The sequence below is a fragment of the Physeter macrocephalus genome, chromosome 21, assembly GCF_002837175.3.
Source record: "Physeter macrocephalus isolate SW-GA chromosome 21, ASM283717v5, whole genome shotgun sequence".
Classification (NCBI taxonomy): domain Eukaryota; kingdom Metazoa; phylum Chordata; class Mammalia; order Artiodactyla; family Physeteridae; genus Physeter; species Physeter macrocephalus.
In genome coordinates this window covers 84,952,749-84,965,369 of record NC_041234.1, presented here as the reverse complement: position 1 = coordinate 84,965,369, position 12,621 = coordinate 84,952,749, and the positions used below count along the sequence as shown (strand labels likewise).

Sequence of the window (12,621 nt, the reverse complement as noted above, 5' to 3'; positions counted from 1 at the left end):
CCAAGAGGGGAGGGAGGAACCTAAGGATGGGCGTGGTTAAAGAAGCTCATCAAGTGGAGAGAGGTAGTTGAGGGAAAATTCACACCAGAAAGTCTCTATTTCCCCAGTCATTTGTTGGGAGAACATCTACTGAAAGTGGAGAGGACTGGAAGTTTGAATAGACTGGACAGGAAGTTTGGGGAGGGCGGTAAAGCTTTGGCATATGACTTCTGAGGGCAGTGTGTGGAGGAGCCGGTGAAAGATAGAAAATAAGCAAGCGATGGTGTTGAGAGCACAGTTATAACAGAGACCATGGGATTTCTGCGGCCCAAATCTGAATGATCTGAGAGGTTTTCTCAGTAGACCAAGACTGGACACTGAGATTAGACACTAATCCTAGTGGAAGGGACAAGGGAGTGAGACAGTCTCAGGAGCTGGTGAAGGGAAAGTCCCAGTAATTGGCCATAGTGGCACAAGCTGACTGGGGAAAAGGGGGGGGGCTGAAAGGAGTAGATATTTGGGTCAAAGAAAAGGACATAAAGGCTTGTGATCTCAGATAGAAGAGTTTTAGTGGAAAGCAAGGGCCAGGTGGCTAAAGGGGATGCAGAAGTCACTGCAATTAAGAAGCCCAAACCTTGAGAAGCTGGGGGTGGGATAAGTGCCCCTCACCGGAAGGCTCTCAGGATGCTGGCTAGAGTTGTAATGAAAATAGTGAGAGAGCCACGGGCCAAAGGCATGGCGGAATGTGGGAGAAGTGACCAAGAGGTTTAGGTGGTGGTGGTAGCGGAAAAAGAGAGATGGTAGAGGAGAAAGCACTGTCACAGAAGGCAGAGACGAAACAGTGGTCTGGAAGAGACAGTGGAGAGCCGGGCGGCACACAGGGCCAAGCGCAGAGAACAGCCTCCGTTAAAGGGAGTTTCAGGCAAGAGCTGGGAGGACTTTGTGTTCTGTGAAGAGCTGGGGGTGAGGGTGGAGTTGCACACGGGCAAAGTCAGAGCTGGGAGGAAAGGAAAGAGAAATAAAGAGCCCGGCTGGAGGAAGACAAGAGCAGTGTGGACAGGGGAGGTCACGTTTACTGTGGTGGTGCCGAAGGGCTGCAGAAACGAGGGGGGAAGGAGATTCCCACTCAGCACCCCCCAGACACCCCGAAACCACAGGAGAAGCAGGACCTTGCCTTTCAGGGAAACAGGGCTCCCGGGCATGGGAGGTACCTAAAGGAGAGCTGTCTGGCCTTGGGTAAAAACTCCTGAGCCAGCTATTTCTGGAAAATTACCAGACTTTTATTAGGGAAGAGAAGCCCCAAACTCTCAGCTTTTTGGTTTTCAGGGACTACTCTTCCCACTGTTCACTCCAGATCCACACCCCCTCTGCAAGGCCCACATCCAAGGCTTCACGTGAAGGTAAAACCAATCTCAGGAAATCCAGATTTTTTTTTCCCCTCTATATGCTCATAATTTCCCCCAAGTGAACAGCAGATGACAGCAAAGAGCCAGAAAGGAAGCCAAGAGCACACAAGAGCCCAGAAATGGTAAAGCAGGGAAGGCGAACAAGGCTTCGGAAATCCTATCACGCTCTCACAGTTGCACTTGTCACGCTGTATTACACCTGTCTTCTCTCTCAGACAGGGACTCCCTGTGGAAGGACTGGGCCTTTCTGGTTCGTCTCTGATTCCCTAGCACAAATGCCCTGCACATAGTAGGTTGTTGAACAAATCCCGGCACACCTCGGAGTTACTGCGGGTTTGGTTGCAGACCACGGCCATTAAAGCGAATAGCGCAATAAAGTGAGCCGCATGAATTTTTTTGGTTTCCCAGCACATACCAAAGTTACGTTTACATTATACTGTAGTCTATTAAGTGTGCAAGAGCATTATGGCTAAAAAACAAAGTACATACCTTCATTAGAAAACGCTTTACTGCTAAAAAATGCTAACCATCCTCTGACAATGCAGGGTTGCCACAAACCTTTAATTTGTAAAAAAAAAAAAAAAAAAAAAAAAAACACGATAAAGCAAAGTGCAATAAAATGAGGTACGCCTCTCTGTGTTGAGTGACTGGCTGAAGCAGGGCGGGCTGGAGGGTTGATTCCCAGCCTGATGTGGTCAGGAGACACACATCTGTCTTTTAGGACAACACGGTGTGTGAGAGAATCAAGGCCAGGCTTTGAATGCAAGCTGCGGGGCAAGGTACCTAACCTTCCGGAGCCTTGATTTTTTTTTTTTTCCCTCTGTAGAAGGAGGATTTTTCACCGGGTTAGTTGAGATGGGGACATACACAAAACATGCCTAGCACAGTATCCTGCACAGAAAACGCTCAATAAAAAGTAGGCATTGATAGTTACACTGTGGTTGCCATTACTGTCACTACTATTACAGCCTCTTTTCAAGGCCAGGCACCAGAGGAGAGGGGAAAGGCTCACACACAGTAAACAAATAAGTACACTGGAACTAAGACTTTGGAATCCCTACTTCCTTAGCTCAGTTCCCCCAAACAGTGCAGCAGCAGATTCAATAGAAGGCTGCAGTGGAATCAGCCACTTCTAGAAAGTGTAGCTTCCCAGATGGTGGGATTTTTTGAAGAGGCGGGGGACGTAGAGGCTACCGGGTATTTTCCGTGTCAGACCACTCTGGCTCGGCCAACTGACAGACTGTTATGGCACCTCAGAGCACAAACAGGTTTAACCAATAGCCATGCACATTTGGCCAGAACTTGCATCCCACACCTCAGAAACCAGGAACCATGAGTGGTGGAGCTCTGGCGTCCTGGGACAGCTTCCTGCCTGGTTCCCTTCCGAATGAGTGTATCTCTGAGACTTAACATATCATTAGGAAGCTATTTCCTGTGCCACAGGGGACAGACCTGAGAAATGGCACAGGTCACCTAGATATTGGAACGTCAGACCTCTCTTAAAGCTCAGTGGGGAAAAAGAGTGTGTTTAAGTGCAAATTAAAAGGAAGCGCTCTTTGACAGTGTGAGACCCCAAGTGGCTATACAGGGTAAAGACAGCCTCAAAGAATATTTAGAGACAGGTCCTAAGAAGAGTCCTAACTGACAGAAACCAGGGACCCTTGACTGTAAGTAGACTCCATGGAGAGCAACAGTTCCCATCCTCCAGCATGTCCCCCGGTTGACTGGTCCTTGAGGCTCCCTTGTGCGAGTTCTTAAGATTTGCTAGAATTCCTGAGTTAGAGGAAGCACAACTTCCAAACCATCTCCCGGTGGGTTTTAGGGTCCATGTGGCTTCACGTGATAGAAATGAAACCCTTGCTGCCTGGGGTGAGGTTGGTCTCCCAGAAAAGTCCCAGCAACCAAGATAGAGAGGCTGGTGGCTATGACTAGAAGAGGATGATTTCCAGGTACAGGGCCTTCCGGGAAGGTCAGAGCATCGAGAAGGGGGCTCTCACAGCCAGTCTCCCCTTCTCGTTTGTCTACTACACAGTAGAGGGAGGGGATCATTTAAGGGTCATTGTGAGGTCACAAAGAGATCAGCTTCCTGACCAGGTTGGCGGTCTCTCCCCTCATGATCAAATGAAGATTTTCGATGCTTTGTTTTACATGAAGGTCACTGCTCTTTCACCTGCCTCTTCCCTCGATCCCATAATCCCAGTTTCTGGACTTCTTGCCCCTTTCAATACCTTTTTTAGTTCTGAGAGGATGGGTATAATGAACAAAAGCACAAGGTCCTTCTCTTCTTCTACCCTATGCTGCACACCGAGGCCGGGAGAAGGCACAAACAGAAGCGAGTGACAGACTGCGCGAGGCTCCGTGAAAACCCAACGCCACCACGGACGAAGAGCCCGAGGCCTCGGCCCTAGGACAGGCCGTCAGTGGCACCGAGCTCACCCACACGAAGGATGGTTCTGGAAAGCCACCAGGCTCTTTGCGGGCCTCATCCGTGCCCGTTTTCCCACTGCCTGGTGTCTGCACAGACCCAGCCAGGCAGCACCTCAAGATCCTGATAGGCACCCAAGAGGTTGTGAGGGCCCCAAACAGAAGGGTGAGGCTAGGTGTCGGCATGGCACAGGGGCGGGGCTTGCTGGCCTTACCTCCTTTCCAGAGCAGGTAGATGGGTACCACGTAGAGCATAACATGCTGAATGTAGTAAATCTCCAATTCAAAGGGGAGCTGTAAGGACAGGAGAGAGAGAGGTGTTTCAGAGCAGGAAGCACTCATTCCAACAGATTCTGAAGTTGAACGTCCTCGCTCCCAAGGACCCACATCTTAGCAACCCCACGCACTTCAACCAGTTCAACTCCCTTCGCAATTAGAGCAAAAAGAATGAAATGAATATACCTATGACCTACGCTGGCATCTTCCAAAGTGTATTTTGCAGAGACGGTACTTGAAAACTGCTCCACTGAGAAAGTTTAGCAAAACATTTAAGAAATGTTACCTACAATCTATCCCCTTGGAGATTCACCATGTATATTAGTGGTAGATTAAGGACCTGTGGGGTCTGTGCAAAGAAGAAGGCTGCTTAACGCTGTTTACCTGGTGTGGCCCAAACTTATTTAGCCAGTGCCTTTGTAAAAAAAAAAAAAAAAAAAAATAGCACTTAGTGTTCTGCAGAAATATACTCGAAGAAACACAAGCTTGTGTCACTTCCTGCTCCTGGTGAGTAGCTTATTTCTCATTTGACACGAAGAACATATGGGGTAGGATTTATTATTCCCATTTTGCAGATTAAAAAATATTGATTGCCAGGTCTGGTTAGGTCTAGATCCAAGAATAAAGAGTTTCTCCACTGGATACTTGGGGTCAGTCCAGGGTTAGCCCTAATTCTGGGTGAAGACCAAGCAGCTGGGCCAGTTCTGGCGTGGCTTGCCAAAAAGAATGTCCCCACCCTCCTTCCATCCAACGTGCCCACTCATTCACTCCTGTTTCCCATCTCTCTCAAAATGGAAGCTCTAAATTACCAAAGCAGAGTGCGCTTTCAACCTGGCACGGGGACCGTGCTGCAGCGCTTGGCAGTGCGGGGAGAGTGGAAACAGCTGAGCGGCTAACTCAATTTTTGGGAAAAGAACTGCAGCTGCTGGCAAGAGGCCTGGCCTCCGGGGCTTACACAGCCCTACACAGACACACACACGCACACCCACACACCTCCCCCCCACACCGCCAAGGGGAAGCCCAGAGAAACGAGGACACCCAGGGCAAGGGTCAGCTGCCTCACTGCGCCCAACAGGGCGAGCGCAGAACCAAACCTGTGAGCTCATGAGAGGACCCAGTTCTGGGCTCCCGACACCCAGGAACCCAAGGGCCCAAACCAAAAGATGGCAGAGCTCCCAGAATGGGAGCTGAGATGACTGCAGACCCTGGACGGAGTCACCGGTCTGGCTCTTGAAAAATAAAAACCCACGCAGAAGGAAAATTTCCCAAGGACCCAGATGATGCCTGACTATTATTTTATGCTCACAGAAGGAAATGTAAAATCCCAGAAAGAGAAATGAGGTTCCAAGCGTCTCTGTAGACCTCGCTGGAGTAGCTTTAAGGGGTCATGGGGTTTCACAGTGGAGGTAACCACCAGCAGGAGGTAACTTTGGAGGACTGAGAGGTCCACAGGGACCCTCAGAGTAACGTGGTCTGGGATCACTCTACTATCTTAAATTAACTGACTGGACTGCGGTCACACAGAAAGCAGGCAAGAAGGCAAAGGTCTCGGGAAGGCTCAGCTCTCTGGCGCCTAAGGGACTAGACCTCTCCCTGAAACAGGGCCTGGGGACCCAGGCTGCTCTCCCACAGCAGGGAGCAGAGAACTGGGCTCACCCGGGTCCCAGCCAGGTCTCCAAGCAGCATCCCCCTTGCTGAAGTCTCAGATTCCAGCCACTATTTACCCACCTAGACTCACGGTTCCCACTTGCTTTCCCTTCCCTCACAGCCCTTCTAGAAAGCAAACTCCCCACCAGGCAGGTCCAGGGAGGCAGCTCAGCATTGCGGCGGCCGCAAGCAAGGACTTTCGAGTCTGCCAAATTCCTATTCTAGATTTGATTCTGCTAGTTAATATCCCCGTGGCCTCGGGCAAGTCACTTAACCTCTCCACCCCAGTTTTGGCACCAGTAAAATTAAAATAGTTATGCTGTTATAAGATTGCTGTAAAAACATTAAAAAACTTTTTTTAGTAAAACAAACATTTGTAGAATCCTTATTGCATGCCAGGAACTATTAAGCACTTTGTTAACTATCAGTTCACCTATTAATTCACCTGTACTGTTCCCATTAACTCCACTTTAGAGATGAGAAATTGAGGCACAGAGAAATTAGATAACTTACCCAAGGGCACACGCCTCATCTGCTGACACAGCCAGGATTCCAACCCAGGCAGTCTGGCTCTAGAGTTTATACTCTTAGCTTGTACACTCCCCTACCCCATGCCCCGCTCCTTCCCTCCCACAAAATCCTGACACCTGGGAGATGCGCAGGGGAGATGCGCAGGGGAGCTGAGCCCCTGTTAACAAGGGGAGTGGTAATAGCACATTAGCAACAGCAGGATCAGCAATTGTCCTCCACCTGGGGACCGGGCCCAGTCCCTCCCTGTTCACATGATCCCCGCCCTCACAGTGGCCAAGCTTGGCCTGCAATACAGGTCTCTCAGCTCCCACCGGGACGCTGGAGACGCCTCGGTCACAGATCTCAGCTGGGGTGGCCAGGAGACCGGTCCCATCAGCAGCGTCTTTCCTCTGAGGGCGGCCTCTCCCCCTATTCCAAGAGTTCTCTACGTCAGAAGGAGACTGAGAGTGTTCAACTAGGTGTGGGCACCGCTGACAGCTAAGGCCAGGGAGAGGAAGGGAAAGGGATGAAAGAGAAGGAGGGCAACATAAGAAAACCACACAAGTGGCAGGAGGAAGGGAGCTGAACGCGAGCAAGAACCTACCAGCGGACATTTAATAACGAAGAATACTTAGAAAGTACTTATGTACCACACATTGTGTTAAATACTTTCATGTGTCTTATCTCACTTAATTATTGCAAGATACCCGTTTCATAAACACTTTCTGTAAAGTGTCTTACTTCCCCCAGAAGAAGTTCCACTTGGCTAATTCGTCTCTGCCCTCCACAACGCATATCTGGAACTCGAGTCTAATGTACATATCTGGGCTCCTTTTCAGCTGGGGGATTCCCGAGGCTTTAGACAGAAAGTCCTACATCACTGCAACTGAAAGCCAAAGGCAATAAAAACATTTTAAGCTACATAAGTCATAACTTCCTTCTCACGTCCAAGTCAACATCTTTTTTCAGAATCAAAAGAGTAGACTGGTAAAGTTCTCCAGGCCTCTGGAATCGGACTGCCCGAGATATGAAGCGCACGGGTTCCATCCATGGCGACATCCCCGACCTCCTTCCTACCGACCCTCCGCCCTCTGACAGCCACACAACCACACTCTGCCGTGAAGACCGCCCATCCCAGTGCGCCGTATGTCCCTGGTTACTTCCGTTACCATAAGAAGCCCAAGACTCCCAGGTCCCCGCCCAACCCTGAACTCTAACCTCCATATGGCTCTCTACAAGCCCGAATCTGAGACCGACCCCCAACGCTGGAGACCCTTCCCCTCTATCCTCTGGAACCCACTATCATCTGCGAAATCTCCTCCATCTTCAAACTCTTCTCTGAGCCGTCCCTTGACCTTCTTACTTTGATGAAAACCTGGTCGCCCCTCTGAGGACACAGCTATCCCTACAGCCCTCTCAAGTGGTGGGTGCTTTCCCTCCCATGTCACCTTGTACCCCCGGGCCAGGAGGGGTCCTGTCTGCCCCTCAATGCTGTCTCCCTCCTAACCACCGCCCTGATCTGAACCTTATGCCATCAGTCTCTCCCACCCCTACTCACCTTGTAGAACTCAACTCTGGACCCTCCCTGTCACTGCCGTCCAACATGCCTTTGTCAAAATTCCCGTGTTTTCAATATTTAGCACACACTGGTTTCTAATGCCTTGAACTCCATTCCCCTCGAGGGTCTCACGTCCATCTCACCTCAGCCCTTTATCCCCATGGTCATACCTGTCACTGCCAACACTTCCAACCCTTCCATAAACTCTGTCATGCACCCCACTCTCCAACCACCACCTCCTATCTACCCAATCACTCTGCGCCCCTCACATCCCGACTCATAATAACATCCACCTTCACTAGGACCCACATCTCCTGATCCTCCACCGTTTTGCTGGCCCTCACCTACCTCATGTCCTCACTTCTATACTTGCCCATCACTCCCTTCCATACATTTTCAACGCTTTTCCGTGCCTCTACCATGCAAGTAAGCACGGCTGGAGAAAAATGTGAAGCTATGCCGTTAACCCTTGAAATTCATGACTGCAAACTTTGAGCGGGCCCTTAATGCGACCTTATAATCCGACTACATTCAAGTCCGTTCACTCTCCTCTCTCCTGGACGATTCCTATCACTATTTCACAACTTCTCCTGTGTTCCTCAAACGTTCCCCCATCCTCCCCCTCGGCTGGTGGCATGGCTTTCTAGTTCATTGGGGAAAAGGGGGCAACTGGAAGAGAACATCAACAAGCTCCCACCTACACATCGCCCTCCTCCCTGCACCGTCCCCACCCATGCTGCTGGCTAAGGCTAGTCCCCATTCCTGCACTAGATCCTATCCTTTCTCGTCTACTCGGGGACGCACCGCCAGCAAGTTGTCCCCTTTTTCACTGGATCATTCCCATCAGAAAACAAGCTACAAAGTCATTCATCTAGAGACAAAAATTCTTTTTTTTTAACATCTTTATTGGAGTATACTTGCTTTACAATGGTGTGTTAGTTTCTGCTGTGTAACAAAGTGAATCAGCTATACGTATACACATATCCCCATATCCCCTCCCTCTCGAGTCTCCCTCCCTCCCACCCTCCCTAAGAGACAAAAATTCTTGGTCCCACTGCACCCTCCAGCTATCACCCCCATATCTCTGCTTCCCTTTATAGAGAAACTCCTCAAATGGTCTGTCTGTCCTCACTGCCATCATTTCTTCTCCTCTCAATTATCCTTCCATGCACTCCAATCAAATTTTCATACCCACCACACCCCAACCCCCAAAATAGCTTTGATTCAGGTTACCAATGACCTCCATGTTCCTAATTCCTCTACATATTGGAGGGGCCCAGAACCAAGTCCTTGGCTTTCTTTTCTATCTACTCTCACTCACTAGATAATCTTATCCAGGCTCTTGGCTCTAAATACCATCTATATACTGATGACTCCCAACTGAATATCTCCAGCCTAGAGTCAGGCTGTTAAGACTGAAATTCTAGCTCCATCATTTAGTTGCTATGCAACTTTGGGCAAATCACAATCTTGCTGAGCTTCAGTTGGCTCATTTGCAAAGCGGGAATGATAATAGAAGCTATCTCATCAAGTTGTGATGAAATTAGGTGAAATAATTCGTGTAGAGTTCCTGGCCCAGTGCTGGCATATAATATGTACTCAATAAATGCTAGCTGTTATTATCATCCTCCTCTTCAACATCAATGCAGCCAGTGAGTGGTAAAGCCGGGATTTCAACTCCAGCCATCAAGACTAATGCCAGGTCTCTCTGGGTCAAAAGCTGGACCTCATTTCACCTCACTATTCTGCCCTAGCAAGAGCCTCCAGCAAGAGATGGTGGCACCTGGACCTGCCCACAGCCCTAAGTCACAAACCACTATTTTATCAGACGACTACTAGGATAACTTTAGCTTCCCAGCTCAATCCATTCTTTTGGCCCATCTCTCAGAGAGAGTTTCTCCTGGAGACTTCTTTATTTCTCAAAGGAGTATCAACACTGCTCTCCTCTTCTCACCCATGACAGTCTCATTCTTACTCTCGGCCAAACAATTAAAAAAAAATCATTTACTGAGACACTCCTAGGTGTCAGGTAATGTGTCTGGCTCTGGGTACATGGCAGTGATGAAGACACAGTCCCTGCCCTACTAGAGCTCATAGTCTGGTTGAGAAAGCTAACAGATAAAGGGATAACATCAGCACAGCAAAAGAGCATGGAACGACCTGTAGACCAAGCACCGGATTTGGTTTGATTTTTCTTTAAAAGTAGGGACAGTCCTGTACGATGTACAGTTGTGCAGAGCTCCAGCTGGTGGCTGTGTGTCAGGGACTGGGAATAGAAATGTCTAAATCAAGCTTGAAGGCAGAGGCAGCGAGAGAACAGAGGATGGGCAGGTTTGAGAGAACCTAAGGAAGTTGAATCACCAGGACCGAGTCACTGACACAGACGGGGGAGGGGGTAAGCAGGAGTAAGAGGACAGGTCAAAGATGACCCCCAGGCTGATGGCCTAGGTGGCTGGTAGGATGTTGGGACTCCTCCCTAAGTTGGGGCCGACAGTCAAGGAAGCAGGTTGGAGGACGAGGGGCATAAGAAAAGCTGAGACCAGGCTGAGTTTGTGAGCCCAGTGTGAGAACCTCGCAGAGATGCCCCTAAATCAGTGGGAATGTGGGTCTGGATCTCAAGGAGGCTGGAGAAGATGAGAGGAGTTGAAAGGCAAATGATATACATGTATATGAAATGCAAACAGAGAAAAGTAAATGGATGAAATTCTAAAAGGCATAGAAATGCTGATATTCTCTTTATGCACCCAAACAGAACATCTTATGCAGCCCACTTTGCAGACCCCTGTCCATGGTACTCTTTCAAGAGTGAATGGATGGCGAGAGATGGAAGTCGTAGCTCAAGAGGAGTATTGATAGAATTGGCAGAGACTTGAACATAGTTATAGATGGAAGGAAGGAGCCAGTGGGGAGAGGGAGGCTGAAGAAGCAAGAGGGGCAGGAGGCACTGGATGGTGAGAGGTCCTGAAGCGGACAGGAGGGCTAGGAGCCAGAGCACATAGAGAAGCGTTAGCCATGGGCTCCAGGAAATGAGGAGGGAAGGAAGAGCTGAAGTGAGAACAGCTGCACGGGGGAGGGGTGTGCTGGGAGTGGGGGAAGTTCACACCCAGGAGCTTCTCCTAGCCAGCTGGGGACTTGTGTTACCAAAAGGGTCCACGGCTGCTGATGAAGTGCCAAGTGAGGATGGGTGGTTACAAAGAGAGGACCTTGCTCTCAGCTGAGCCCCAGACGGTAGCCTCTCCAAAGAAATCAGAGAATCAAAACAGATTATTGCTATGGTCTGAATGCTTGTGTCTCCCTCAAATTCATGTCCGATGGGATGGCATTAGGAGGTGGAGCCTTTAGGAGGTCATTAGGTCCTGATGAAATCGGAGGCCTCAGAGAGCTCCCTAGCCCCTCCTGCCCTGTGACCCAGAAAAGGGTCTGCACTTGACCCTGCTGGTACCCAGATCAGACTTCCAGCCTCCAGAAATGTGAGAAATCGATTTCTGAGGTTTATAAGCCACACAGTTTATGGTATTTTGTTATAGGAACCTGAACAGACTAAAACAATAATCTATCTCCCTTCAAGGGGAAAGGATGCAGCCTTCGGTAATTCTCCTGCCAACCAAGTTTGGCTTTGGAACACTTTATTTTCATTATCTGACCACAGACTTCTACTGTGGCTACCGGTGCCTCAAACTCTTTGGGACTAAACACCACTTGTTAGAGGAGCCACAAAAGGAATGCCCACAACCTAAAAATCAACCGCGATACATTCACAGACCAGAATACCATGCTGCCATGAAAAACAACAAGGTGCCATGGCAAACAGACAAATCCCGGATGGGGAACATTCTGCAAAACAACTGGCCTGGTTCACCAAAATGTCAATGTCATGAATAAGAGGGTGGGGGAACTGCTGCTAGATTTTAAAAAGTGAATAAACAAAACCTGAAGAGAGAGAACAAAAGCAATCTTGAAACCTGACTGGTTCCTGATTTAAAAAAAAAAAAAAAAAACTTAAAAAACACATTCCTGGGATAACTGGGAAAATTTGAATATAAACAGATTATTAGAAAAAGAAGACAGTATTAGAGAATTGTTGATAATTATCTTGAGTGTGATTATGGTATTGTGGATATACAAGAGAATGTCCTTTTCCCTAGGAGCTGTGGGCCGAAGTATTTAGAACTGAAGTGTCAAGATGTCTGCAGTTTGAGGGGAAATGATTCAGCAAACTTACACAGAGAAAGAGAGAAAGAAAGTGAATAGGGAAAAACAGTAATTGTTGAATCTAGCTTGAGGGTATACAGTCATTGTTCACTATACTTTTATTTCAACTCTTCGGGATGTTTGAAAATTTTTATAAGAATTTGGGAAGTTTTTAAAATGTAAATAAATTTAAAGAAGGTAAATCTATATGAACTAATACGGCAAAATCTTAAGGTATAATTAACTGGAAGAAAAAACAAGGTGCAATCATTTTGTTTTGTTTTGTTTGTTTTTGTTTTTTTTAAACATCTTTATTGGAGTATAATTGCTTTACAATGGTGTGTTAGTTTCTGCTTTATAACAAAGTGAATCAGTTATACATCTACATATGTTCCCATATCTCTTCCCTCTTGCGTCTCCCTCCCTCCCACCCTCCCTATCCCACCCCTCTAGGTGGTCACCAAGCACCGAGCTGATATCCCTGTGCCATGCGGCTGCTTCCCACTAGCTACCTATTTTACGTTTGGTAGTGTCTATATGTCCATGCCGCTCTCTCACTTTGTCACAGCTTACCCTCCCCCCTCCCTGTATCCTCAAGTCCATTCTCTAGTAGGTCTGTGTCTTTATTCC

At 48.3% G+C, this 12,621-nt stretch overlaps 1 protein-coding gene across 17 annotated transcripts in view; it reads right to left on the bottom strand.

The window, feature by feature from the left end:
• Positions 1–12,621, bottom strand: part of TMEM164 (transmembrane protein 164) — a 167,507-nt gene that overhangs the window by 26,013 nt on the left and 128,873 nt on the right. For 16 of the 17 annotated variants that reach the window (XR_008616333.1, XR_008616334.1, XM_055081508.1 and 13 more), the window contains one exon: positions 4,025–4,103. Coding sequence is in view for 14 of the 17 variants with exons in the window: in XM_055081508.1 (XP_054937483.1) it covers positions 4,025–4,103 (79 nt within the window). In the remaining 3 variants the exon portion in view is untranslated. Of the gene's footprint in view, positions 1–4,024; positions 4,104–12,621 lie in introns of those variants that run through there. The other variant, XR_008616335.1, reaches the window with a different exon arrangement.